The sequence below is a fragment of the Ranitomeya imitator genome, chromosome 5, assembly GCF_032444005.1.
Source record: "Ranitomeya imitator isolate aRanImi1 chromosome 5, aRanImi1.pri, whole genome shotgun sequence".
NCBI lineage: Eukaryota > Metazoa > Chordata > Amphibia > Anura > Dendrobatidae > Ranitomeya > Ranitomeya imitator.
Window position 1 is genome coordinate 125,318,579 of NC_091286.1, and position 27,306 is coordinate 125,345,884.

The 27,306-nt window shown below is 41.9% G+C and overlaps 1 protein-coding gene across 2 annotated transcripts in view; it reads right to left on the bottom strand.

The window, feature by feature from the left end:
* UTRN (utrophin) overlaps positions 1-27,306 on the bottom strand; it is a 930,516-nt gene that overhangs the window by 725,929 nt on the left and 177,281 nt on the right. For both annotated transcript variants that reach the window (XM_069769124.1, XM_069769123.1), the window contains exons 7-9: positions 19,835-20,010; positions 18,779-18,894; positions 7,419-7,582 (exon numbers count right to left, since the gene is read on the bottom strand). In XM_069769124.1, the coding sequence (XP_069625225.1) occupies positions 7,419-7,582; positions 18,779-18,894; positions 19,835-20,010 (456 nt within the window). The remainder of the gene's footprint in view (positions 1-7,418; positions 7,583-18,778; positions 18,895-19,834; positions 20,011-27,306) is intronic.

The window sequence follows — 27,306 nt, forward strand, 5'->3', positions numbered from 1 at the left end:
AAACCGGTAATAGACAGTACATGTGTCCGCAATAACTTTATCAGGGAGTAGTACCAGGAGCACGGCAATCCAGCATTATAAATAGTAACAAAGAGAAAAGGAGTTTGTAGCCAGCTCACCGGTAAATCACCGCAGGTGCACGGAACTCCGCTGCAGGAAGACGATCCAATCATCAGAGAAAAGAAAAAAAAAAAGTTGAATTCCAGCTCCTTAAAACATGACGTTTATTGTATCCAAATAAAAAATCCAAATGTCCATGGTGTGCAACCTCCCACCGGTAAGTGCCTGGGATGACAGAGATAAACGGCTACGCGTTTCGATCGGAGTGATCTTTATCAAAGCCATACCTGGATCAGGCAGCTTCTCCTACTTATAAGGAGGCTCACCCAACCAGATCATTCATTTGAGTCACATGGCAATTTGACAGGTCCTTTCATCTAAAATCATTGTTCTATATGTAACAACATAACAAAAATAAAGGATTAAAATCACATTCAGCAATAATGTAACATAACTTCATGTCTTTTATTCAATCCTGTTGGGACACAGGTGTTCAATTGGAAAATCCAATATGCTTCTCGTGTGAGAAGCCGGCGTCTAATGTCACCACCCCGACTAGGGGTATTAACCCGTTCTATGCCCTGAACCTGAAGAGTGACAGTGCTGCGTGCATGGTGCCTAACAAAATGTTTGGATGCTGCTGATATATTCCTGTCATTATTCTGAGTGTTACCTATGTCATATAAGTGTTCCCTAATGCGTGTTTTCAATTTTCTGGACGTACAGCCCACATACGACAGGTATATAAGTGTTCCCTAATGCGTGTTTTCAATTTTCTGGACGTACAGCCCACATACGACAGGTATATAAGTGTTCCCTAATGCGTGTTTTCAATTTTCTGGACGTACAGCCCACATACGACAGGTTATATAAGTGTTCCCTAATGCGTGTTTTCAATTTTCTGGACGTACAGCCCACATACGACAGGTTATATAAGTGTTCCCTAATGCGTGTTTTCAATTTTCTGGACGTACAGCCCACATACGACAGGTTATATAAGTGTTCCCTAATGCGTGTTTTCAATTTTCTGGACGTACAGCCCACATACGACAGGTTATATAAGTGTTCCCTAATGCGTGTTTTCAATTTTCTGGACGTACAGCCCACATACGACATACCTGTCGTATGTGGGCTGTACGTCCAGAAAATTGAAAACACGCATTAGGGAACACTTATATACCTATAATATATGGGGTCCCTAAAATACATAAAAAAGAGGGGATTCCCCCAATGCGACCCATAGTATCTGGAATCGGGTCCTGCAATGAAAGACTCTGTCAATGGGTAGACTCTCTCCTCCAGCCACTTGTAAAACGTTCCCCTGGATATATAAAAGACTCTAAGGAGGTATTACGTATTTTTGATGGTAAGATATGGCAAAAAAATTATTCCTGGCTCTGCTGCGACGTTATATCTTTATATACATGCATCCCGCACGATCTAGCAATAAGAGCGATCCATTATCACCTTGTCAAATTCAGTCAGTATTCTGAGGATTTGATTGAATATCTGCTGATGGTAATACATTTTTTGCTCACTAGTAACTTTTTTGCATTTGATAATCAATTTTATATGCAGCAAGCTGGAGTGGCCATGGGTGCGAAATACTCTCCCTCCCTTGCTAATTTGGTTATGTCCTTTTGGGAGATGGAGTGCGTTTTTTCCGTGAACAATCCGTATTTGGAATATGTGGCGTGGTATGGCAGATACATTGATGATACGCTCATGATATGGGAGGGTGATGTGTCTGCCATACCGCGCTTCATGGAGTACCTGAATCAGAATGAGTACAATATTAGATTTACGCATAGGGCAGATAGCAAAAGTATATCATTTCTAGATCTGGAGCTCACGGGGCAAATAGATTCAAATATCGTCACCAGAACACATCACAAGCCAGTGAGGGGTAACACAATACTGCATGCCAAAAGCAGCCATAGCAGGCATACAATTAAATCCATTCCGGTGGGTGAGTTCACCAGGATTAAAAGGAATTGCAGCTCAGAAAAAGATCTCAAGGGTGAAATCGAGCAAATAGCAAATAAATTAACATATCGACAATACCCTCAATGGACAATTAATCGGGCCAAAAAAATAGTAGCAGGAAAAGATCGTAAAGAACTAGTTACAGCACAAAAGCATAGAAATTTACAAATGGAACAAAAGCCATACATATGCTTTCAATATAGCCCGCAGTTCGCTAGAATTAGAAATATTGTCAACAGATATTTACCTATTTTATATGAAGATCCGCAGCTGTATAACATACTAAATTCTGGCATTAATGTGGTGTCGAGAAGAGCCCCGACCATTGGTAATAAAATAGCCCCTAGCTTGTTCTGCTCCAAAAATAAATCCATCAGAACCTGGTTAAATTATCCAGGATTTTTCAGGTGTGGCACACGAAATTGTAGCACATGTAAATTCGCCAGTATTGAAAAGACATTTTATAATGCGGATGAAACTATCAAATTTGATATAAAGCAGTACATCAATTGTAATTCTTGCAATGTGGTATACAAAATCAAATGTATAGAGTGTAACCTGTCGTATGTGGGCTGTACGTCCAGAAAATTGAAAACACGCATTAGGGAACACTTATATGACATAGGTAACACTCAAAATAATGACAGGAATATATCAGCAGCATCCAAACATTTTGTTAGGCACCATGCACGCAGCACTGTCACTCTTCAGGTTCAGGGCATAGAACGGGTTAATACCCCTAGTCGGGGTGGTGACATTAGACGCCGGCTTCTCACACGAGAAGCATATTGGATTTTCCAATTGAACACCTGTGTCCCAACAGGATTGAATAAAAGACATGAAGTTATGTTACATTATTGCTGAATGTGATTTTAATCCTTTATTTTTGTTATGTTGTTACATATAGAACAATGATTTTAGATGAAAGGACCTGTCAAATTGCCATGTGACTCAAATGAATGATCTGGTTGGGTGAGCCTCCTTATAAGTAGGAGAAGCTGCCTGATCCAGGTATGGCTTTGATAAAGATCACTCCGATCGAAACGCGTAGCCGTTTATCTCTGTCATCCCAGGCACTTACCGGTGGGAGGTTGCACACCATGGACATTTGGATTTTTTATTTGGATACAATAAACGTCATGTTTTAAGGAGCTGGAATTCAACTTTTTTTTTTTCTTTTCTCTGATGATTGGATCGTCTTCCTGCAGCGGAGTTCCGTGCACCTGCGGTGATTTACCGGTGAGCTGGCTACAAACTCCTTTTCTCTTGGTAACTGTAACTGCTCCCATGCCGATGACTCAAAGGGAGCAGCCATAGGGAGGATAGAACTTCATTTTCTCCCTGTAGCCTCTTCAAGTAAGGAAGGCAAACATTTATTTAAAGTTACTCACCTGCAGATTAACCCTATATTTGCAGGTAAATAGTGTTTCTGAACAATGCAGGTTACCTTTCAAGCAATTACAAAGTAAAAAAAAACTAAAAAAAGGAGTAGAATAAGTAAATATTATATATTGGCAAATGTTAGATTGAAATTTACCATTCGTAGCAAAACTGCTCCAAGACATTTTACATAGTAACATAGTTAGTAAGGCCGAAAAAAGACATTTGTCCATCCAGTTCAGCCTATATTCCATCATAATAAATCCCCAGATCTACGTCCTTCTACAGAACCTAATAATTGTATGATACAATATTGTTCTGCTCCAGGAAGACATCCAGGCCTCTCTTGAACCCCTCGACTGAGTTCGCCATCACCACCTCCTCAGGCAAGCAATTCCAGATTCTCACTGCCCTAACAGTAAAGAATCCTCTTCTATGTTGGTGGAAAAACCTTCTCTCCTCCAGACGCAAAGAATGCCCCCTTGTGCCCGTCACCTTCCTTGGTATAAACAGATCCTCAACGAGATATTTGTATTGTCCCCTTATATACTTATATATGGTTATTAGATCGCCCCTCAGTCGTCTTTTTTCTAGACTAAATAATCCTAATTTCGCTAATCTATCTGGGTATTGTAGTTCTCCCATCCCCTTTATTAATTTTGTTGCCCTCCTTTGTACTCTCTCTAGTTCCATTATATCCTTCCTGAGCACCGGTGCCCAAAACTGGACACAGTACTCCATGTGCGGTCTAACTAGGGATTTGTACAGAGGCAGTATAATGCTCTCATCATGTGTATTCAGACCTCTTTTAATGCACCCCATGATCCTGTTTGCCTTGGCAGCTGCTGCCTGGCACTGGCTGCTCCAGGTAAGTTTATCATTAACTAGGATCCCCAAGTCCTTCTCCCTGTCAGATTTACATAGTGGTTTCCCGTTCAGTGTGTAATGGTGATATTGATTCCTTCTTCCCATGTGTATAACCTTACATTTATCATTGTTAAACCTCATCTGCCACCTTTCAGCCGAAGTTTCCAACTTATCCAGATCCATCTGTAGCAGAATACTATCTTCTCTTGTATTAACTGCTTTACATAGTTTTGTATCATCTGCAAATATCGATATTTTACTGTGTAAACCTTCTACCAGATCATTAATGAATATGTTGAAGAGAACAGGTCCCAATACCGACCCCTGCGGTACCCCACTGGTCACAGCGACCCAGTTAGAGACTATACCATTTATAACCACCCTCTGCTTTCTATCACTAAGCCAGTTAAAGAGCAAAGTGTAAAGTGAGGTGGTCTCCAAACACAAACCACCAGAGTACTGTATGTCTCACGAAGCAGGACAGAGCAAGCCACGAACAGTGGCCCATTTCCCATTCTGGTTAGCTGCCAGTCACCAGTTAATGAAAATTCTCTATAAATCAATCTAGAAAAAGAATAGCACACAAGATCCTGCCACTTACAAATTACTACAAACTTTAGAATATAATAGAAATACTCGTTTCTAAGAAATGTTCCCATACTGTAATTATATTACAGCAGGAGATCAGTCTGTTGTGGATTAAGCGAGCACGAGGAGTAAAATGAGCTGAAAATGAGGATTAGGGGAGAAGAGGTTGTTTGAAGTTTATGGAAACTGGCAAAAACACAGAAGGAAAAAATGACAATTCTCAGAAAGGCATAGTTGCATTAGGATTAATGATATGATAATTGGTTGGGATCTCTGTTCTACTGGTGCTTAAAGAGATTTCCGGGCTAAACATGAATTTCTAAAGTGCCTCCATCTCACTGTACATTGGCGAATCCTGAGAGTGAGCAATATACACAATCAGGATTCCACTCTGTCATCAGCGATAACGATTGTCACGTGATTGCTCATATCTGATATGCAAATTTGCGATCATGTGATGACTAGTAAAATATGTTATATAGAGAGAAATGGATGAAATCATAGTCAGTAAGAGACAGCTTACATGATAACTACTGGAGCGGAACCCCGACACTGTGCATATTGCACTGCCAGGATTCAGCAATCTGCAGCAAGGAAGAAACGTATGTTATTGCACGGAAAACCTCTATTACACATTCATACAATGGACTCATCACACTGTGAATATAACAATTTGTGGACTGGTGCTAAATTCATGATTTGTTGGTCTACTGATTTTCTCCATAACTGAGTAAAGGGGCAGTATCACAAAAACCTCTGTTGTGCTGCCTGTATGTTGGGAACTGAAAACTACATGAAAAATACCAGCTGTAATACATTGGCAATTGGCTCACTGTTAACTCATTGTATTAATGGACATACCTGATCATGTTTCCTGATTTAACAGGAATTACCCAAAATGCTACTAGTGTCTGTAAATTAAACATGTAGAGAACAGATTCTGCAAAACCTATAAGGAAATTGTAACAATGCTTTTTTACAAAATACAGGCTTTGCGTTTTCACTATTCTGGTATACGGTCATAAAAAAAAAGAGTAAAGAGAATGTACGGCTCATCAGGCACCTCTAAACAAAATGCTAACATAAAATATGCTGTCATGCAGTTCTGTCGCATTAACAAGTCTCTGATTAAAATACATTTTGTAGTATCAGTTGTCAAACTACAGAGCAAGTAAACTTTCACTTTTTGTTTTGCTAATTCTATCCAGTATTGAAAATGATTGAATATTGCAAATCATTGAAGGGATTTGGCTTCAGTCTTGTGAAAAACTTTTTTGGAGGGACCTCCATACCTCTGCTTACTCATTAATATATTTGTCTAGCTTTTCTGTACTCCTTTACTTTCCCAAAGCAGGAGACACCGGAAGTGATAGTGCTTATGCAGGACACAGTGCAATCCTCCTGAGCGCTGAGAGGATGATACCTGCATTAAACATAAGAGCGTCCAGAGAAAACAGAAAAGGTGGCACTCACCCAGCGATGTAAATGAAAAAGTCCTTTATTTATCCATACACTGGGATGCAGACATGCCTTTCGGGCTACAGTTCAAGCGAGAGGGTGCAGGGAGGGAACCGGACGACGGCCGTTTCGCGCGGACTGCGCTTCAACGCGCGAAACGGTCGTCGTCCGGTTCCCTCCCTGCACCCTCTCGCTTGAACTGCAGCCCGAAAGGCATGTCCGCATCCCAATGTATGGATAAATAAAGGACTTTTTCATTTACATCGCTGTGTGAGTGCCACCTTTTCTGTTTTCTCTGGACGCTCTTATATGAATTGCTGCTTGGTTGTGCACCACTATGCGATAATAGTCCACAGTTTGTCTGCCTGCCACATGAAACTTTGAATAATTGCAGCGATTTGCCCATCTCAACTACCATCAGAAACCATTCATCCTGGTGCCGTCATACTTCCTTTTTTTTCTATGGACCTGCATTAAATGGGGAGTGAGCACAGTCCTAAGGTGTCTACCCCTCCACTGCCAGTGTTCGTAATCTCAGTGCATAGTAATGGTGTACAAAAACCCAAAAATATACACTAGGGTATGTGACCAAGACTTCATGTTCTGGGGAATTCCGCTCCAAAAACCAACTGAAAAAGCTCTAAAAAATGCTCAAAAGAATGAACATGAACAATTCTATGTAAGAATGACTTTATCTTCATATGCTTCATAAGTTGGCAAGTGGTCAAAATGGTGACTTGTCCATTCTTCAGGCATTTTCAGCTCAGGAGACATTTTATAATTGGTAATAGAAGTCGATGACAAGGCTCACATGACACTTGAAAGACGTATGGGCATCTATTTAATTGTTTTGTCAGCGCTTTTGCTACATAGCCCACTATCGGTTTCTTCTTTATTCAATGCAGTTTAAAAATATGGCAAGTAATAAAGACACCCCAAAAGCCATGGGACAAGACTTCCTTGGCGGGAACAATTAATCACCAACTTCTTTTAAAAACGGTTTCTTATGTTACAATCCCCTTAAATCCTTCAGCACTTTTGCATGCTTTTTATGCACTATTTTATTCACTATCATATACCTGTTGCCTAGTGAATGGTATATCTTCACACTCTGCCTTGAATCTCCTAGGAAGAGTCTCCACTTCTCGAATGTCATCCATTGTAACTTCATGTGGGAGTACTTCAAATAGCGATGTTAAGTACATAAGTATCGACTTCTTGTCCGGCAAGGGGACAGCCACATCTGTAAAGAAATATAGGTACAAAGCATGACAAAACTGCCGAAAGAAAAAAATAACTGCTAGATCATTGTGAAAATGAGTTACAATGTGATCCAATGTAGTGAAGGTGCGTATCATTGACAAAGTTCTGTGCTCTTTAGATTGGTGTCCTCCACCTTCTATGCACACCGTGATTTACCTGGCTTCATTCCCTGAAGACTTCCACTTCTTCTGTCCTGCTGTTCCCAAGATTCCTGAGTGTGCCACGCTTTCCACATGAGATCCTGCCAGCTGCACCAACGCCCGCGGTCCGTCTACCCATGTGGCGCTTAGTGGGTCCACCACACAAGGTGAGCCTACCAGCAGGTCTCTTGACCCAACCCAGATATGTCTATGAGACCGTTGCGTTCAAGTTCTAGGCCCGGTCTAAGCTTCATGGTCCGTACTCGGACTGTGTTTCATGGACATCTGAATTTGGCCTCAATCAAGTCACATTATTTTTGACTTATTTTAAAGTAAAAGTAGCATATATAAAAGAGCTACATTATGTTATTCTTGGCAAAGAATCAAAGATGCATATTAATGTACTGACAATTTCCTTCAAGATTCAAGGCTGAGAATGTAATACCTCTCTCGCTATTCGCCCTGAAGTTTCCAAAGTTCAGCGAAATACATTATCCTGACATCTCTGACAGGAGGCAATAATGGACTTTACTAAAGTTTATGCTGTATCTTTTGGTATAAGAGAAATAAATCAAAATGACATTTATTTAAGTCATGCATTATAACCGGTCAGAAGGAATTATGTATCTACCTGGCAGAAAACACAAAGGTGACAAGAGAATAGAATATTCCATCCAGAATGTGTTCAGTTGTCGTTTTTTTTTAAATGTGAATTGACAATTTACATTTGTAGTCAAACCTAAAGAGGTTGTATAATTTTATTTCTCACAGCTTATGATAAAAGCTGTGAGACACTGTGCATATGCCGACACTTGTCCCCCACCAGTCTCTGCTTTCAAAACCAATGAATGATGTGATACCACCATGATGTCACCCGCTGAAGGCGGATGAATAGAGATCTTTGGTACTAGTGACGCAGGAGATTAATAAGGTGAGTATTAAAGTATGTGCACAAGTCTATTTCTAGCTGATTCTGCCTGAAAAAGCCCTAAATAAATGCTAAAAATAATGAACACATACACAGCAATGTTAAAACATAATGCTTCGATCTCGGTCTTTGAAAACCTTCAAGCAGCTGAAAGAAGTGACTTGACCATTCTTCTGGTGGCTTCTGATTGGACGCTGCCACTAGTTTATACTAATTTATATATACAATTTAAATAAAAAAAATATACCAGTGGCAAAGCAGCTGGAAAAAAACATCTAAAAAGACGACAAAGAAAATGTTTCAGGAAAAACACTGCTGTCATTTTCCTGAAGAATCTTCTACTTCAAAAATCGATGTAACAAAGCTCCCCTTTATCATGATATTCTAGGGGACTTTAAGAAATATACAGTAGTTCTGGTGCTTTCAACCTGAGTAGAGTTAAAGATTATCTGTCAGCAGGTTTTTGCTATGTAATCTGAGGACAGCATGAGTCAGCAGCTGAGACACAGATTTCAGGGATGTGTCACTTATTAAGCTGTGTGCTGTTTCCATACAATTAAATTTTTTTATTACCAGGAGATTATCACCAGACTAGCTCCCTCATGGCTAATGATCAGATCACGCTCTACCTAATGATCAGACCACACCCTGCTTAATGATCAGACCACGTCCTGCCTAATGATCAGACCACATCCTGCCTAATGATCAGACCAAAAAAAAGAATTGGATACACGTCACTCCGTACTCAAGTAGGTGCTCGGAAAAGGATACCACTCCCTCAATACATAATATCAAAAATTCTGGCACTCATATGATATGCAAAAAAAGGTTTATTCAAGTGAAGCAATCCCAAAACCACGCCCTGCCTAATGAACAAACCATGCCCTGCCTAAAGATCAGACCACACCCTGCCTAATGATCGGACCACACCCTAACTAAAGATCAGACCACGCCTTGCCTAATTATCAGACCACGGCCTAATGATCAGACCATGCTCTGCCTAACAAAGACCATGCCCGTCTAAACATCAGACCACGCCCTGCCTAATGATCAGGCCATGCCCTGTCTAACGATCAGACCACACCCTGCCTAATGAACAGACCACGCCCTGCCTAATGAACAAACCACACCCTGGCTAATAATCAGGCCACGCCCTGCCTAATGATCAGACCACACCCTGCCTAATGATCAGACCACACCCTGCCTAATGATCAGACCACACCCTGCCTAATGATCAGACCACACCCTGCCTAATGATCAGACCACACCCTACCTAATGATCAGACCACACCCTGCCTAATGAACAGACCACGCCCTGCCTAATGAACAAACCACACCCTGGCTAATAATCAGGCCACGCCCTGCCTAATGATCAGACCACACCCTGCCTAATGATCAGACCACACCCTGCCTAATGATCAGACCACACCCTGCCTAATGATCAGACCACACCCTGCCTAATGATCAGACCACACCCTACCTAATGATCAGACCACACCCTACCTAATGATCAGACCACACCCTACCTAATGATCAGACCACACCCTGCCTAATGATCAGACCACGCCCTGCCTAATGATCAGACCACGGCCTGGCTAATAATCAGGCCACGCCCTGGCTAATGATCAGACCACGCTCTGCCTAACAATCAGAGCATGCCATAATTGCCATGAATGAGGAACTAGGCTTGATTTTCTAACGTAAGACAACAGGAACAAAACATAACAGTAATAATTTTATTCACAAGAAGCTAAACTATTCAGTACAAGGTTACGGATACCCAGCTGATTACATACAAGTTCCACACCACATCAAACACATGAGGAGGTGAGCCCGAAAATATCACAAATGCTTAAAAAATACAAACTACTCATAATAAATGTTGTAAAGGCAATTTACACCATGTTTGTTAGGGTTTCTGAAATTGTTTATTTCTTAAATGCAAAGTTATACAACTGTCTAAATAATCTTCATGAAAATGTTCTAACCATTTTCCACTGCAGAGTTTCTGTAAGTCCAAGACTTACTGAGTGATCTGCAAGAAAAGATCTCAATCCAGCCAGAACTGCTCCGAAAAGTGCTCCAACCTGTTGCTCCACCATCCCTTCTCTTATAGTGAAGCTGTCAGAAGGTTTTACCCCCCTCCATTGCCCCAAACCATTTGTTATGATTGTGTAGCCCTTTAACCTCTTCAAGAAGGGCAATTATTTTGTATCTGGACTTTCATTTTTTATTTTTTTCGTCAACGTAATTGTATGAGGGCTTCTTGTTTGGGCATTAGTTATACTTTTGAATGACACCATTCAGTTTACCGTATCATGGGCGGAATGACAAGAAAAAAACTCCAAGGATGGTGAAATGGTGAAAAAGACACAATTCCGACACTGATTTTTGGGTGTTGCTTTATAGCGTTTTAATTATTGTATTGTTAACGTTGTTACTTATGACTGTTGTGTTTGAAGCTGTTAAACTGTAAAGCGCTGCAGAATATGTTGGCGCTATATAAATAAAGATTATTATTATTATAGTGTTGGGTCATAAAAAAATAACCTGGAAACCTGATTCTCCTAGTCAGTACAATTATGGCGATACCAAAGTTGCACTCTTTTTTTTAATCAAGGGGTGAAAAAAAATCTAACATTTTCCCAGACCCGTAACATTTTCACTTTTCCATCAATGGACTTGTGTGACGGCTTGTTTTTTTTCCTGACAAATTGATGATTTCATTGATACCATTTTGGGGTCTATATGATGTTTTAACCATTTTTAACTGGCTGTTTGACAGTTCAGTGGCCGTGTACTAGAGAAAATGGACCTATCAATGAGCCAGAGGAGGGAGCTGCTTAATAGAGATTACAGTGTGAGGCTGAGAAGCTAGAAGTGCATCGCCACACCTCAATGAACTTGCAGTCGCAACTTCAGAACCCGATTTATCCTTGTTGGAGCAAGACTTTGACTTTGTTGTCTTAAAGGGATTGTCTGGCTTATCTTTTTATTAGCTACACAGTCATATAAATGATTTGGGAGGGTTAAACTTGTGACAGGTTCCCTCTAAGGACCTAATACATATTCGATTAAAGTCAGTTGAACCTGGCTAAGAATTTGATGTGTATGGATGCCTCTTGACTTTTCCCTATTATGTTGGTAGAGGTAAGGATCTTGCTTGTTCTATTTCAGACTACCGATCATTTCATTCTCGACTGAAAAAAGCTGCTGCCAGAGGAGTCCATTGATGTGACCACCACTGTACTCAGCAGAATGAGAGCTCCAGTATATAGAAGAGTTGTATGGGGCCACCAAATAATAGCAGGAGGGAGAGAAGACTATTCTACCAGCAGCAGAAAAGAAGAAAAGTATCTCAGGAAGGCAAAAAAAAAAAATCAGACTATAGACAAGGAAGGAAAAACAAGTAGAAGCATTAAATGCAGTGTTAGAGCTGTGCTGATAAATGAAAGCAAGTGAAGACAGCAGTGCCCTGAATACACACAGATACCAAATCCAGCATGTATTAAAGGTACCATTCAGAGAAAAATCGGAATCTTAGATCAGACTGCAAAACTGTATATCAAGGGGATTAAAAACAAATGAAGAAATGAACATTGCAGATCGAAACTTAGTGCAATTTTATTAACTACATGCAATAACAGATATGCAAATATAATTTTTCCATGAAAAAGTATCCTTTAAAGTGAGGCTCAATAAACATGTAAATTCTTAAAGAACGATCCCTTAAAGGGAACCTGTCATCCCCAAAATCGAAGATGAGCTAAGCCCAATAGCATCAGGGGCTTATGTACAGCATTCTGGAATGCTGTAGATAAGCCCCCGATGTATCCTAAAAGATGAGAAAAAGAGGTTAGATTATACTCACCCAGGGGCGGTTCCGGTCCAGTCGGTGTCGCGGTCCGGTGCCTCCTATCTTCATAGGATGACGTCCTCTTCTTGTCTTCACGCCGCGGCTCCGGCGCAGGCGTGCTTAGACTGCCCTGTTGAGGGCAGAGCAAAGTACTGCAGTGTGCAGGCACTGGGAAAGGTCAGAAAGGCCCAGCACCTGCGCACTGCAGTACTTTGCTCTGCCCTCAACAGGGAAGGCAAAGTACGCCTGCGCCAGAGCCGCAGCGTGAAGACAAGAAGAGGACGTCCTCGTAAGAAGATGGGAGGCCCTGGACCGCGACGCCTATTGGACCCCAACCGGACCGGGACCGCCCATGGGTGAGTATAATCTAACCTTTTTTTCTCATCTTTCAGGATACATCGGGGGCTTATCTACAGATTTCCAGAATGCTGTAGATACGCCCCTGATGCCGGTGGGCTCAGCTCACCTTCGATTTTGTGGGGTGACAGGTTCCCTTTCACATGATGTAATTATTGTAAATGCATCATTCAGTTAGCCAATGTGTGCAAATGTAAGTCATTATAGAAGTACTGAGCATTTTAGTAGCCAAGCAGTCAGGTTTCGTATGAGATTAAATCAATATCCGAAGTGGTCTCTCAATGACAACCCCGTCCACATGACGTAGAAGGTCGTAGAGACATCATTTAAAGGTGCGATAACAGTTAATGTCTGGGTTTATAGAAATCAGACCCCTGTCTGTCAGCTGATCAACGTTCCTGATAATCCACTCCTAGCTGAAACCTAGCTTACAAAATTCAACTCATTTCTTGTCATCTTACCAGGACAAAAATATTCTTATCCCACAATTCTGATTGGTCACCTTTGCCTGAAGCTACAGCTCTGGCAAAAATTAAGAGACCACTGCTAAATGTTCAGTCTGATTTTTCTCTTTATAGGTATTGTAACGTTGTACCCGCTCAGGTGCGTAGGAGGAAACAGGAGGCACATTCTCTTTAATGTCCATGTGGGTTTATTTGCTCCATAAACCAGCAAGACAGGAACAGAAAGGAAAACAGTCCGTACATCAGGCCGACATAGCATAAAAGTCCATAGAAAAGCTCTGCTCTTCTCAGGCCTGTGGGCACACAGGCTGTGCAACGTCCTGCACTCAGGCTCTATCTGAAGCCACAGACCACTCTGTAGTGTTCAGCCTGGACACATGGAAGTCTGTCCACTCTGACAGACTCCCAAACACTCACTTACCATGTGCTACACATCTCCAATAAGTAGCCTGAAACCACACCCATTGGTGAAGTAACGTCACATGATTAGACATGTGGCTATGACATCACCACAGGTCCTTCAACACAAAACCATCTTAGGTATTCAAACACGCCTCTTAGGGTGGGTTTGTAGGTGACTGAACCCACCCATCTCTCCAGTCACCTGGAAGCCTTCCCAATGTAAACAAATCTATCAGCAGTAGATCTGCTTGAGCAAAACATACCCAGGCTTCCATCACAGGGCCACCCACCTCTGCGATACATACCGTCCATTAATCACATGACCTTTAGCCACGCTACAGTATATTTTTGAGAAAAATGTAAATTGTTATTTTATTCTATAAACTTCTGACAACATGTTTCCGAATTTCCAAGCAATAAATTTTGTATTTTTCCATAAAGGAGAAATGGTCAAAATAGAAAAAAAACAACAACAACAGTGCTTTCAGAACTCCAATATTGCAAAGAAAACAAGTTTATAATCATTTAGAAACAACAATACTAATGTTTTAACTCAGGAAGAGTTAAGAAATCAATATTTGGTGGAATAACCATGATTTTTAATCAAAGCTTTCTTGCGTCTTGGCATGCTTTCCACCAGTCTTTCACACTGCTTCTGACGCAAAAATGGAAGCAGTTCTTCTTTGTTTGATGGCTTGTGACTATCCATCATCCTCTTGATTACATTCCAGACGTTTTCAATGGGCTTCAGGTCTGGAGATTAGGCTGCCCATGACAGGATTTTGATGTGGTGGTCTCTTAATTTTTGCCAGAGCTGTATATAATGAAGACCAATAAAGCACTGGGTAGTGACAATTTTGGCCCCCCAATATAAAATTAAAGTTAAATTACCATATTGTGCGGATTATAAGATGCATCAGATTATAAGACGCACCCCAAATTTTGAGGACAATAGGAAAAAAAACTTTTTTTTAATAAAATGGTGGTGCTTCTTATAATCCATGCGTCTTATTGCTTCCCGTTGGTCGCAGCTGCAGGTGAAGCGGGTCCCAGGGTCGCTGCTAGAGGAGGCAAGAGTGGAGTGTTGCTGCAGGTCGCAGATTGTGATGAGTGGGTGTTTGGATGTGTGGTGCGCCGCTGCGGGTTTTCAGTGCTGAGATCTCATCTCCCGATATCTTGGTGCCAAGATCTCCATCTGTGCATGCGCCCACCCCGGCAGCCATTTTCCTGGAGTCCACCGCATAGGAAACCTTGTAACTGTGCGGGCTCTTGGCTTTCACAAAATGTTGGCAGAGCCCCCGCAGCACTGAACACCCACAGCGGCGCGATGCGCCGCCTATCCGAACACCCACTCATCCCAACACTCCAGTCTTGCCTCCTCCAGCAGCGACCCTGGGAACCTGCTCCACCACGGCCGGTAAGGTATATCCTCATTATAAGACGCACCCCCATTTTCCCCCAAAATTTGGGGGAATAAAGTGTGTCTTATAATCCGAAAAATATGGTAACATTGACTGACTATACAGAATCCATTTGGCGCTCAGGTACCAACCTTTTTACACAGGCTGACAAACAATGATGGGGACAGAAGGTTCACTAATAAGAATGTTCTGTCCCCAAACAGTATCATGCTATCGCCATTCGACCCACTATTCAAGCGAGGATAAGGATCATTTGTCGGGTGATCGCCAGATACACCAGTCCCAGAGGATGATCGGGAATCAGCATTCCTATGAACACTCATTCACCAATTGTTTATTTGTGTAAAGGCACCAGAAAGTCTTACAGAGGCACATTCAGACATCTGTGCTCATCGGTCCGAGGTCGGACAGCAATGCATGTGCTAGCTGTGTGTCTCCCGACCCAAGCATGAGCACTTACCCACGCATTGCGATCCAATCTCGGACTAATTTGCATGGATGTTTGAATGTGCCATTACAGATTAGATGTGAAGTTTTATTTAACAAAAGCCAAAAGAAAAAAAAAAACATTATTTTTTCTTTTTTCTTTTTTTTTTCAAGCATCCATTCCTGAGATATTAATTAAAAAAATTGGCTGGTGTGAGTGAGGTCTGGTCAGAGGCATAATGATCATTTTTAGCAAGCTGTCCAAAATTGACAAAAAGTAATAATCATGTCTCCTGTTCTGTAGATGGCTCTGACTGATTGGAAGTTGTTTGGTTTTTGGTATAATTATGGCACTTACGGTATGTACATTTTATCTCAAACGTAGGTGCCTAAATCCAGGCATCTTATGACACAATAGTGACATCTCTCCAACTATTCAGCTTGGGGGTGAATTTTACCATTATGACCAGGATTTCTCAGAAGGGTAAGCTCGGCTTGATTTTATAATAATCAGGGGTACACTTTATGGTCTCGCTCACACTGACGTATAACACGGCCGAGTGCTGTGCGGTTTATCAGATAGCACTCGGCCCAATGTTATACTATGGAGCAATGCAGATCTACCATTATTTTTCCCCTGAGAAAACAATTGCAGCTTGCTGCAAGTTTATCAGTGAATCGGATTGCCGCATCAATACAAGTCTATGGGTCCATCTTAAACTTCAGACTGCACCAAGATGAAATCCGATTAGCGCAGATGCTGGTAATGGAGCAGATGGAGAAATTAATTTTGCCATCTCCTCCGCACCTGTGCTGTGATTCTCTCTTGCGACAGAATTGGTTCACAGAAAAATGACATTCGGCTCACAAGTGTGGGGGACTTGGAAAAAGGCAGTTTGTGGAGAAATAGAAAGGGGCAATATGTGGGGGAACATTATGGAGAGGGGTTGTGTGGGGGATATTATGTAGAGGAGACGTGTGGAGGGATATTTTAGAGAGAGGCAGTGTTGGGGGATATTTTATAGAGGGACAGTGAGGGGTATATTATACAGATGGGCAGATTGGAGGGATCAGTGTGCATCGGGGGTATTTTGTGCAGGAAGCACAGTGAGGAACAATTATTTATTCAGAGGCACAGAATAGGAGATATTTTTATCTATGGTGCAGTATAACAATGCTTTTATTTTAAAGGGCACCATGTCAGAATGTGCTGCTGAAGATGGAAAAGAGGCAAGTCTGGAGAGAGAAGCTCAAGGCATAAAAATGTAATCAGCGCCTGTGCTACACGGAGACAAAAGGGATGGGAATGACACCAATCAGAGAACATGTCACCTATGAGGCACCTGGATGTGAATGTTTATTTTTCATACTGACTACATCTCATTACTAATTTGGTTCCTGTATGATCTGATAAAGGCAGGTAACAACAACTCCCAGCATCTGTTTACCATTGTTAGGGACATACTGGTAATTGTAGATTTATGCAATACAAATATATATGGAGCTGACCTGACATTACAATTGATCACTGTACTATGCTTGGCGCTGCATTTATTCAATGATGGACGTTCTATTGCTACATTCATGTACTGACTGTAGTTCTGGTGCTGCATTCATGTAGTGACGGTGGTTTTGGTGCTGTATTAATCTACTTACGGTGGTCCTGGCGCTGCATTCATGCACTGACAGTGGTTCTGGTGCTGCATTCATGTACTGACGGTGTTTCTGAGGCTGCATTCATATACTGACGGTGGTTCTTGCGCTGCTTTAATGTACTGATGGTGGTTTTGGAACTGCATTCATGTACTGATGATAGTTTTGGTGCTGCATTCATGTAATAATGGTGATTCTGGTGCTGCACTTATGTGTTGACATTGGTTCTGATCATGTACACATGTAGCAATCCATAACGTGTTTCATGGCTATGTTAAAATTTTAAAAGTGTCAAAACCTAGAGATTTGAGATTATGAGGAGAATTTGGTGAGTTTCTGCTAAAAAACTCAGTTTAAGTTACCGGATGTTCACACTGATTTTTTTTGTGAGCAGAAACTGAGTAGAAACTCTCCAAATCCTTCTCAAATACTCAAAATGTGGTTACAGAGATGTATTAATGCACTGGTGGTAGTTTTAGTGATGTATTCATGTAATTACCCATTTTTAAAAAAAAGAGGTCATTGGGATTGGTTCAGTATTGCAATGTGGCCCTTGGACCAAAAAATGTTGTGCACCCTTAAGGTACCGTCACACTAGACGATATCGCTAGCGATCCGTGACGTTGCAGCGTCCTCGCTAGCGATATTGTCCAGTGTGACAGGCAGCAGCGATCAGGCCCCTGCTGTGCTGTCGCTGGTCGGGGAAGAAAGTCCAGAACTTTATTTGGTCGCTGGACTCCCCGCAGACATCGCTGAATCGGCGTGTGTGACACCGATTCAGCGATGTCTTCGCTGGTAACCAGGGTAAACATCGGGTAACTAAGCGCAGGGCCGCGCTTAGTAACCCGATGTTTACCCTGGTTACCATCGTTAAAGTAAAAAAAACAACCGCTACATACTTACCTACCGCTGTCTGTCCTCGGCGCTCTGCATCTCTGGTCTGGCTGTGAGCACAGCGGCCGGAAAGCAGAGCGGTGACGTCACCGCTCTGCTTTCCGGCTGCCCGGCGCTCACAGCCAGACCAGAGAAGCAGAGCGCCGAGGACAGACAGCGGTAGGTAAGTATGTAGCATTTGTTTTTTTACTTTTAGGATGGTAACCAGGGTAAACATCGGGTTACTAAGCGCGGCCCTGCGCTTAGTTACCCGATGTTTACCCTGGTTACCGGGGACCTCGGGATCGTTGGTCGCTGGAGAGCGGTCTGTGTGACAGCTCTCCAGCGACCAAACAGCGACGCTGCAGCGATCCGGATCGTTGTCGGTATCGCTGCAGCGTCGCTAAGTGTGACGGTACCTTTACCCTATAAGTTTCCTTGTGCCTGCTTGTTCAATCTCTCCTTTGGCATTCTTTTCTGCATCAGTCACAGTGTAGATAAAGCTAATCCAGCTGCTTTCTATAATAGTACTGTTACAAAAATGGATTTCACAAAGGCTCTACTGTATACTCTATAGCTGTTAACACGTTCTTTACCAAACTGTTATGACACAGCTCTGACACATGCAAATGAAATGTAAAATATGGCAGTGTTACCCTCTGGGTCAAGAAGCTTTTCAATTCCCAAGTGTTTTTTGGCAGTGGTGAAGGCATGCTCCAGCCGTCCTAGTGGAGAGAGTTTGGTTATGTCTCCCCAGTTAAACAGGTTTGGTCTGCAATAAATAAATATTTGGTAGCTATTAGATAAATCAATTAATGTTCTACGAATAAGAATAAAGAATGATCAATCCTACATTAAATGTGCAATACAACTAATCTGAATCATGCCGTTTCCAAAGCAACTCCTTAAAAAAATGCATGTACACATGCAAAGTGTGGGAGGGGGTTTGTCTAAATAGCCTGCACCCCATTACATACACAGTGAAGTTATACCTAGATCACCATATAATTGATAGTGGTAAAGTATTGTGTACTACAAACGGGTATCCATTTCCATACAGGCTGCCAATATTCATTTGTACATGATTGTGCAGTTATTCTGCACTGACTACTTCTGGATGCAGATGAAGGCTGCCTTTGGACTGCCGGATGTCACGGTCCATATACCGGCGGCAATGCCTGGACTGATCGCAGGTGTCCTGATCCAGACTTACAGACTCATAGGCACACATGAATGAATATGTCAACGCAAGACAGATTTTCCCATCACTGAGATAGGAGATGACTGTTGGTGCTTTTAGAATTCTATGGAGAGAAGAGGAGGAGCAAGAAGCAATGACTTTCTGATGCAAGTTCTCCTGAAGCGAGTGTTCTAGTTCTCCATAGAACTTTATGAGCACCAACTCTCATTGCCCATCTCAGTAATTGGAAAATCTGTATTCACTGAAAACACATTTTACCGTAAATTGAGAATTTTGAGAATGAATGATCAGTCCTGGATGAGAAAGAAGCGGATTCCTCTCATAAGATATATTACAAAGTTTCTTACTTTTACATGTATTATTGATTTATGAAAAAAATCTATACATTAAACAATGGTGACTCTTTAATTTCCCCACAATATAAGTAATGACTACGTGACAAACTGAGCTGCATTAACCCAAGGAAAAAGGAGATTTAGAGAAAAAAAAACTCAGAACAAATGTCACCTACTTGTGCCTATGCAGCAGAGCATTGAATGCAAGGCCATCTGTCCAACTGGTGGTGAAATTTAACACGTTGACTTCTTGGTTATATGGTCTGGTTGACTGTCTGATCCAACTCAGAAGAATTTTCTCACTGTTCGTCTGTTGTAGCTCGGACATGATGGCCTTCATGACATCTTTCACCTGTCAAGTGTGCAGTAAGGGCAGTTAGTAAAGAATTTTACTGGAACGTCTATAAAGTGTCCTTTTACATGTCCTCATGGTGGTAGTGAAGTGAAGCAATCTGCTAAACTAAGGGTCAAGCCCAAAACAGATATTGGGAACTACTGAAAATAACGTTTCTTCAGAATGCTCTACGTCATCGTCGGCACATTTAGCCCAGAAAGCAGAATTATGAAGAATTTCCATCAAAACCAGTTATTGAAGCATGCCATGACTTCTGTAAGCCACTGAAGGAAGAAATAATGAGCTACTTCAATGTTCTCCCACAGCTTCTCTTTGGTATGTAAAGGCTGGTATGCTGCAGCCTAGAAATGAAAGCTTGAACTTTTGCTCTAAACAGCAAGAAGACATTTAGAAATGGTATTTTCTTTCTTCCATGAAATAGGGTGAGTGACCATCAGTGAAGTAATTATTGAATAGCTAAAAGACAACTCGCAGTTCAATAAATATTAAAGGGAACCTGTCACCCCGTTTTTTGAGCTTGAGATATAAATACTGTTAAATAGGGCCTGTGCTGTGCGTTACTATGGTGTATGTAGTGTACCCTGATTCCCCATGTATGCCGAGAAATACATTACCAAAGTCGGCGTTTTCGCCTGTCAATCAGGCTGGTCTGGTCAGGTGGGCGTGTTCACAGCGTTCTTTTCTTCCCCAGGTTTCCGTTGGTGGCGTAGTGGTGTGCGCATGTCCAAGGTCCGGATTCCCTGTGCCCACGTGAAGACACAGCGCGCGATCTGCGCTGTCATTCCTTTCATCGGTGCGGGCGGCCATCTTCCTGGGGCCGCGCGTGCGCAGATGTAGTGCTCTGCTGCACGGGGCTTCAGGAAAATGGCCGCGGGATGCCGCGCGTGCGCAGAAGAGATCGCGGCGGCCATTTTCCCAAAGCCGAGATGCAAACTCGGCTTTGGGAAAATGGCCGCCGCGATCTCTTCTGCGCACGCGCGGCATCCCGCGGCCATTTTCCTGAAGCCCCGTGCAGCAGAGCACTACATCTGCGCACGCGCGGCCCCAGGAAGATGGCCGCCCGCACCGATGAAAGGAATGACAGCGCAGATCGCGCGCTGTGTCTTCACGTGGGCACAGGGAATCCGGACCTTGGACATGCGCACACCACTACGCCACCAACGGAAACCTGGGGAAGAAAAGAACGCTGTGAACACGCCCACCTGACCAGACCAGCCTGATTGACAGGCGAAAACGCCGACTTTGGTAATGTATTTCTCGGCATACATGGGGAATCAGGGTACACTACATACACTATAGTAACGCACAGCGCAGGCCCTATTTAACAGTATTTATATCTCAATCTCAAAAAACGGGGTGACAGGTTCCCTTTAATGTGAGGAAGCAAAGATGAAGAAAAGAGAAGTATTGGTTAACGTGAAACATACATTTACCACCAGAGAACACCAAGACTGCATTTGGAACTAGAAACCACATAGAAATATGAACTACTTCATCTAATGGCTAAATAGTCCAGTTCTGAAAGAATCTCAATACTATCTGGATGCTTTAAAGGGGTTGTCCAGTGAAAACAAGCCATCACATTTCCACAGGGTAGATGACAACTTGTTGATCAGTGGACATGTGACGCTCCACATGGCTTTTTCCAGTACCCCCATAGGGAATGAATGGAAAGGCGGTTGGGCGTCTATGTCATTTTTTAACAGGGATACGAGTTACCCGTCAATGATAAAACATGCCCAAATGAGCCGATCGGTATGAATCCGAGAGCTGGGAAACCCAAGTTATTACCAACCTTTTAGAAAGTTGATAAGTTGCTTAGACTACCCCTTTAAGCTTTTAAAGTGGCACACATAGCTCCTAACCGTACTTCACAATGGAGTTTCAGATGGTATTTGTGTGAGGAAGTCGAGCTTTTAGGAGTGAACAGCTCTATAGTACAGCGTCCAAAAAACAGTGTTTATTTTTTTCTATTGGATTCATAAAATTTGGAAGCATACAGAGGTCCAGTATGACACCACAAAGGGTGATAAAACTGTCTCACATACCAATTATTATGTATTTAGACATGTGTTTCGATATGCGTGATAGGGAGGTGATGCCCCCAAATTACTGGGAAAACAAGTGTGGCCTAAATCCCATGCCCAAAATTGTACCCCAGTTTGGTACACACTAGGGTTGAGCGAAACGGATCGTTCATTTTCAAAAGTCACCGACTTTTGGCAAAGTCGGGTTTCATGAAACCCGACCCGATCCCTGTGTGGGGTCGACCATGCGGTACGCGACTTTCGCGCCAAAGTCGCGTTTCATGTGACGCGCTTGGCGTCATTTTTTCAGCCAATGAAGGAGCGTGGGCAGAGTGATGACATAGGTCTTAGGGGCGTGGACGCCTATCGCCATCTTGTCGCTTGTATGCTGCAGCGATTTGCAATGTGTAACACCAGCTTTTCTGTTCAGGGACAGAGGGGAGAGAGGGAGAGAGAGGGGGAGAGGGAGAGAGAGAGAGAGAGAAAGAGAGAGAGAGAGAAAATTCCCATTGACTTTGCATTGGGTTTCGTGTTTCGGTCGATCCCCGACTTTTCGCCATAATCGGCCGATTTCACTCAACTCGACTTTTGAGATAGTCGGATTTCGCGAAACCCGACTCGACCCTAAAAAAGTAAAAGTCGCTCAACCCTAGTACACACTAGTGAACCAACATAGGTCAACTAATAAATGGTCTAAAGATGTGTCAAATTTTTCAAGTTTCATGAGTCCCTGTGATACATTTCATAGAATCACAGAATGTTAGAGTTGGAAGGGACCTCAAGGGTCATCGAGTCCCATCCCCTGCCCAATGCAGGATTCACTAAACCATCTCAGACACACGTCTGTCCAGTTTTTGTTTGAAGACTTCAATTGAAAGAGAACTCACTACCTCTCATGGCAGCCTGTTCCACTCATTGATCACCCTCACTGTGAAAAAGTTTTTTTCTAATATATAATCTAATCTTCTCCCTTTCAGTTTCATTCCATTAGTTCTCGTCTTTCCAAGATTTAAATTTTTATCTTTAATACAGATCATGCAAAAATTCTAACCAAAACATTGGCAAAGATAAAAAAATTAACATAAAAACTTGATTTCACAGAAAGTGATTTTGTGATGACATGTTACCTACAATTATGCTTATCCATAAGGACAAACCTGCTACCACTGTGACATCAAACTGTTATCATGTACATGTAAGTAGCTGCTTAGAAGGCAGGATCCTAACATTATGTATATTACTTTCTAACATAAAAACACAAATCTCTATGTACAATAATACATGAAAAATACAGGTGCTTTTCACAAATTAGAATATCATCAAAAGGTTAATTTATTTCAGTTCTTCAATACAAAAAGTGAAACTCATATATTATATACTGCAGAGTCATTACAAACAGAGTGATCTATTTCAAGTATTTATTTATGTTAATGTTGATGATTATGGCTTACCGCCAATGAAAACCAAAAAGTCATTATCTCAGTAAATTAGAATACTTAACAAAAAAGACCTGCAAAGGCTTCCTAAGCATTTAAAAAGGTCCCTTAGTCTGTTTCAGTAGGCTCCACAGTCATGGGGAAGACTGCTGACTTGACAGATGTCCAGAAAGCAGTCATTGACACACTCCACAAGGAGGGTAAGCCACAAAAGGTCATTGCTAAAGAATCTAGCTGTTCACAGAATGCTGTATCCAAGCATATTAATGGAAAGTTGAGTGGAAGGAAAAAGTGTGGTAGTAAAAGATGCACAAGCAACCGGGATAACCGCAGCCTTAAAAGGATTGTTAAGAAAAGGTCATTCAAAAATTTGGAAGAGATTCACAAGGAGTGGACTGCTGCTGGAGTCATTGCTTCAAGAGCCACCACACACAGATGTATCCAGTACATGGGCTACAAGTGTCGCAGTCCTTGTGTCAAGCCGCTCATGACTAATAGACAACGTCAGAAGCGTCTTACCTGGGCCAAGGAGAAAAAGATCTGGACTGTTGCTCAGTGATCCAAGGTGTTGTTTTCAGATGAAAGTAAATTTTTCATTTCATTTGGAAATAAAGGTCCCAGAGTCTGGAGGAAGAGTGGAGAGGCCACAATCCAAGCTGCTTGAGGTCTAGTATGAAGTTTCCACAATCAGTGGTGGTTTAGGGAGCCATGTCATCTGCTGGTGTAGGTCCACTGTGTTTTATCAAGACCAAAGTCAGCGCAGCTGTCTACCAGGAAATTTTAGAGCAGTTCATGATTCCCTTTGCAGACAAGCTTTTTGGAGATGGAAATTTCATTCCCCAGCAGGACTTGAAACCTCTCTCCAGTGCCAAAAGTACCAATACCTGGTTTACAAACAACAGTATCGCTGTGCTTGATTGCTGTGTTATAAAGTTTTCTAATTACTGAGACAATGACTTTTGGGTTTTTATTCGATGTAAGCCATAATCATCAACATTAACAGAAATAAACACTTGAAATAGATCACGCTGTTAGTAATGACTCTATACAGTGGGGCAAAAAAGTATTTAGTCAGTCAGCAATAGTGCAAGTTCCACCACTTAAAAAAATGAGAGGCGTCTGTAATTTACATCATAGGTAGACCTCAACTATGGGAGACAAACTGAGAAAAAAAAATCCAGAAAATCACATTGTCTGTTTTTTTAACATTTTATTTGCATATTATGGTGGAAAATAAGTATTTGGTCAGAAACAAAATTTCATCTCAATACTTTGTAATATGTCCTTTGTTGGCAATGACAGAGGTCAAACGTTTTCTGTAAGTCTTCACAAGGTTGCCACACACTGTTGTTGGTATGTTGGCCCATTCCTCCATGCAGATCTCCTCTAGAGCAGTGATGTTTTTGGCTTTTCGCTTGGCAACACGGACTTTCAACTCCCTCCAAAGGTTTTCTATAGGGTTGAGATCTGGAGACTGGCTAGGCCACTCCAGGATCTTGAAATGCTTCTTACGAAGCCACTCCTTCGTTGCCCTGGTGGTGTGCTTTGGATCATTGTCATGTTGAAAGACCCAGCCACGTTTCATCTTCAATGCCCTTGCTGATGGAAGGAGGTTTGCACTCAAAATCTCACGATACATGGCCCCATTCATTCTTTCATGTACCCGGATCAGTCGTCCTGGCCCCTTTGCAGAGAAACTGCCCCAAAGCATGATGTTTCCACCACCATGCTTTACAGTAGGTATGGTATTTGATGGATGCAACTCAGTATTCTTTTTCCTCCAAACACGACAAGTTGTGTTTCTACCAAACAGTTCCAGTTTGGTTTCATCAGACCATAGGACATTCTCCCAAAACTCCTCTGGATCATCCAAATGCTCTCTAGCAAACTTCAGACGGGCCCGGACAAGTACTGGCTTAAGCAGTGGGACACGTCTGGCACTGCAGGATCTGAGTCCATGGTGGCGTAGTGTGTTACTTATGGTAGGCCTTGTTACATTGGTCCCAGCTCTCTGCAGTTCATTCACTAGGTCCCCCCGCGTGGTTCTGCGATTTTTGCTCACCGTTCTTGTGATCATTCTGACCCCACGGGGTGGGATTTTGCGTGGAGCCCCAGATCGAGGGAGATTATCAGTGGTCTTGTATGTCTTCCATTTTCTAATTATTGCTCCCACTGTTGATTTCTTCACTCCAAGCTGGTTGGCTATTGCAGATTCAGTCTTCCCAGCCTGGTGCAGGGCTACAATTTTGTTTCTGGTGTCCTTTGACAGCTCTTTGGTCTTCACCATAGTGGAGTTTGGAGTCAGACTGTTTGAGGGTGTGCACAGGTGTCTTTTTATACTGATAACAAGTTTAAACAGGTGCCATTACTACAGGTAATGAGTGGAGGAAAGAGGAGACTCTTAAAGAAGAAGTTACAGGTCTGTGAGAGCCAGAAATCTTGATTGTTTGTTTCTGACCAAATACTTATTTTCCACCATAATATGCAAAAAAAATGATAAAAAAAACAGACAATGTGATTTTCTGGTTTTTTTTTTCTCAGTTTGTCTCCCATAGTTGAGGTCTACCTATGATGTAAATTACAGACGCCTCTCATCTTTTTAAGTGGTGGAACTTGCACTATTGCTGACTGACTAAATACTTTTTTGCCCCACTGTACATTATAAGAGATTCACTTTTTGTTTTGAAGAACTGAATTAAATTAACTTTTTGATGATATTCGAATTTTGTGAGAAGCACCTGTAGATCACATCAGATTTCAAGCAGTGTTTTAGTCAGTGTATCAGTTTTTACCATCAGCGTTCCATCAGTATTTTTTAAATACAAGAAACTTCTCTTATCAAACAGACATATACTGTAGCTCGGACACCAAATGGATTGCTTCTCTGAGTGCAGCCCGATTTTTTCCCAGTAGTACAGACTTATTTGTGAGTTTGATCTGTGACTCAGATTATGTCTCCGTTTTTTGGTGCAGATCACTCAGACTAGGATAGAGCTCTTACATGAAAAACTGACCTAACACTAACACTTGGACAAAAAGCAGCGTTCGCTATGTTCAGCAAATTACTATTTCATTACTCCATGCTTATCGAAATGCATCTGTATCCGGCTGCAGAAACCCTAAGCAATCCGCCTTCATCGATGGGGAACGCTACATTTTTCCTGATGCAACGCAGTAAATAAATAGCCATACTTATCCCCAGATAGTGGCGATTTGCCCTAACATGCCATTCAGCTTGGTGGCCTCTAAACGGGTTGCCTAGCTGGATGAAATATATATATTTCAATATTGTAAATTGTGAGCCCTCGCGGGCAGGGTCCTCTCTCTCGTCCTGTACCAGTCGTGACTTGTATTCTTTAAGATTACTGTACTCGTTTTTATTATGTATACCCCTCCTCACATGTAAAGTGCCATGGAGTAAATGGCGCTATAATAATAAATAATAATAATAACACTATGTAACAAATTTTTATTTATTTTTTTGTTTCTGGGTCCAAAGTGCGTTTTCCTAACCCGTTATGCCTAAAACAAATAGAAAATAGTGGTTGTTCCACAAAAAAACTTTGCTTCTGTGATCAGGACAATGAAGACTACTCAGTATTGAATATGAATGGAGAATTTTCTCGAAAACAGACACATTTCAAAATGTCATTGTCCTGATCACAGAAGCAAAGTTTTTTGTGGAACAACAACTATTTTCTATTTGTTTTAGGCATAACGGGTTAGGAAAACACACTTTGGACCCAGAAACAAAAAATAAATAAAAATTTGTTATAGTGTAATTTCCTTTTTTGACACAATATATACGACATTTTTCAGCCCTGTGGTCA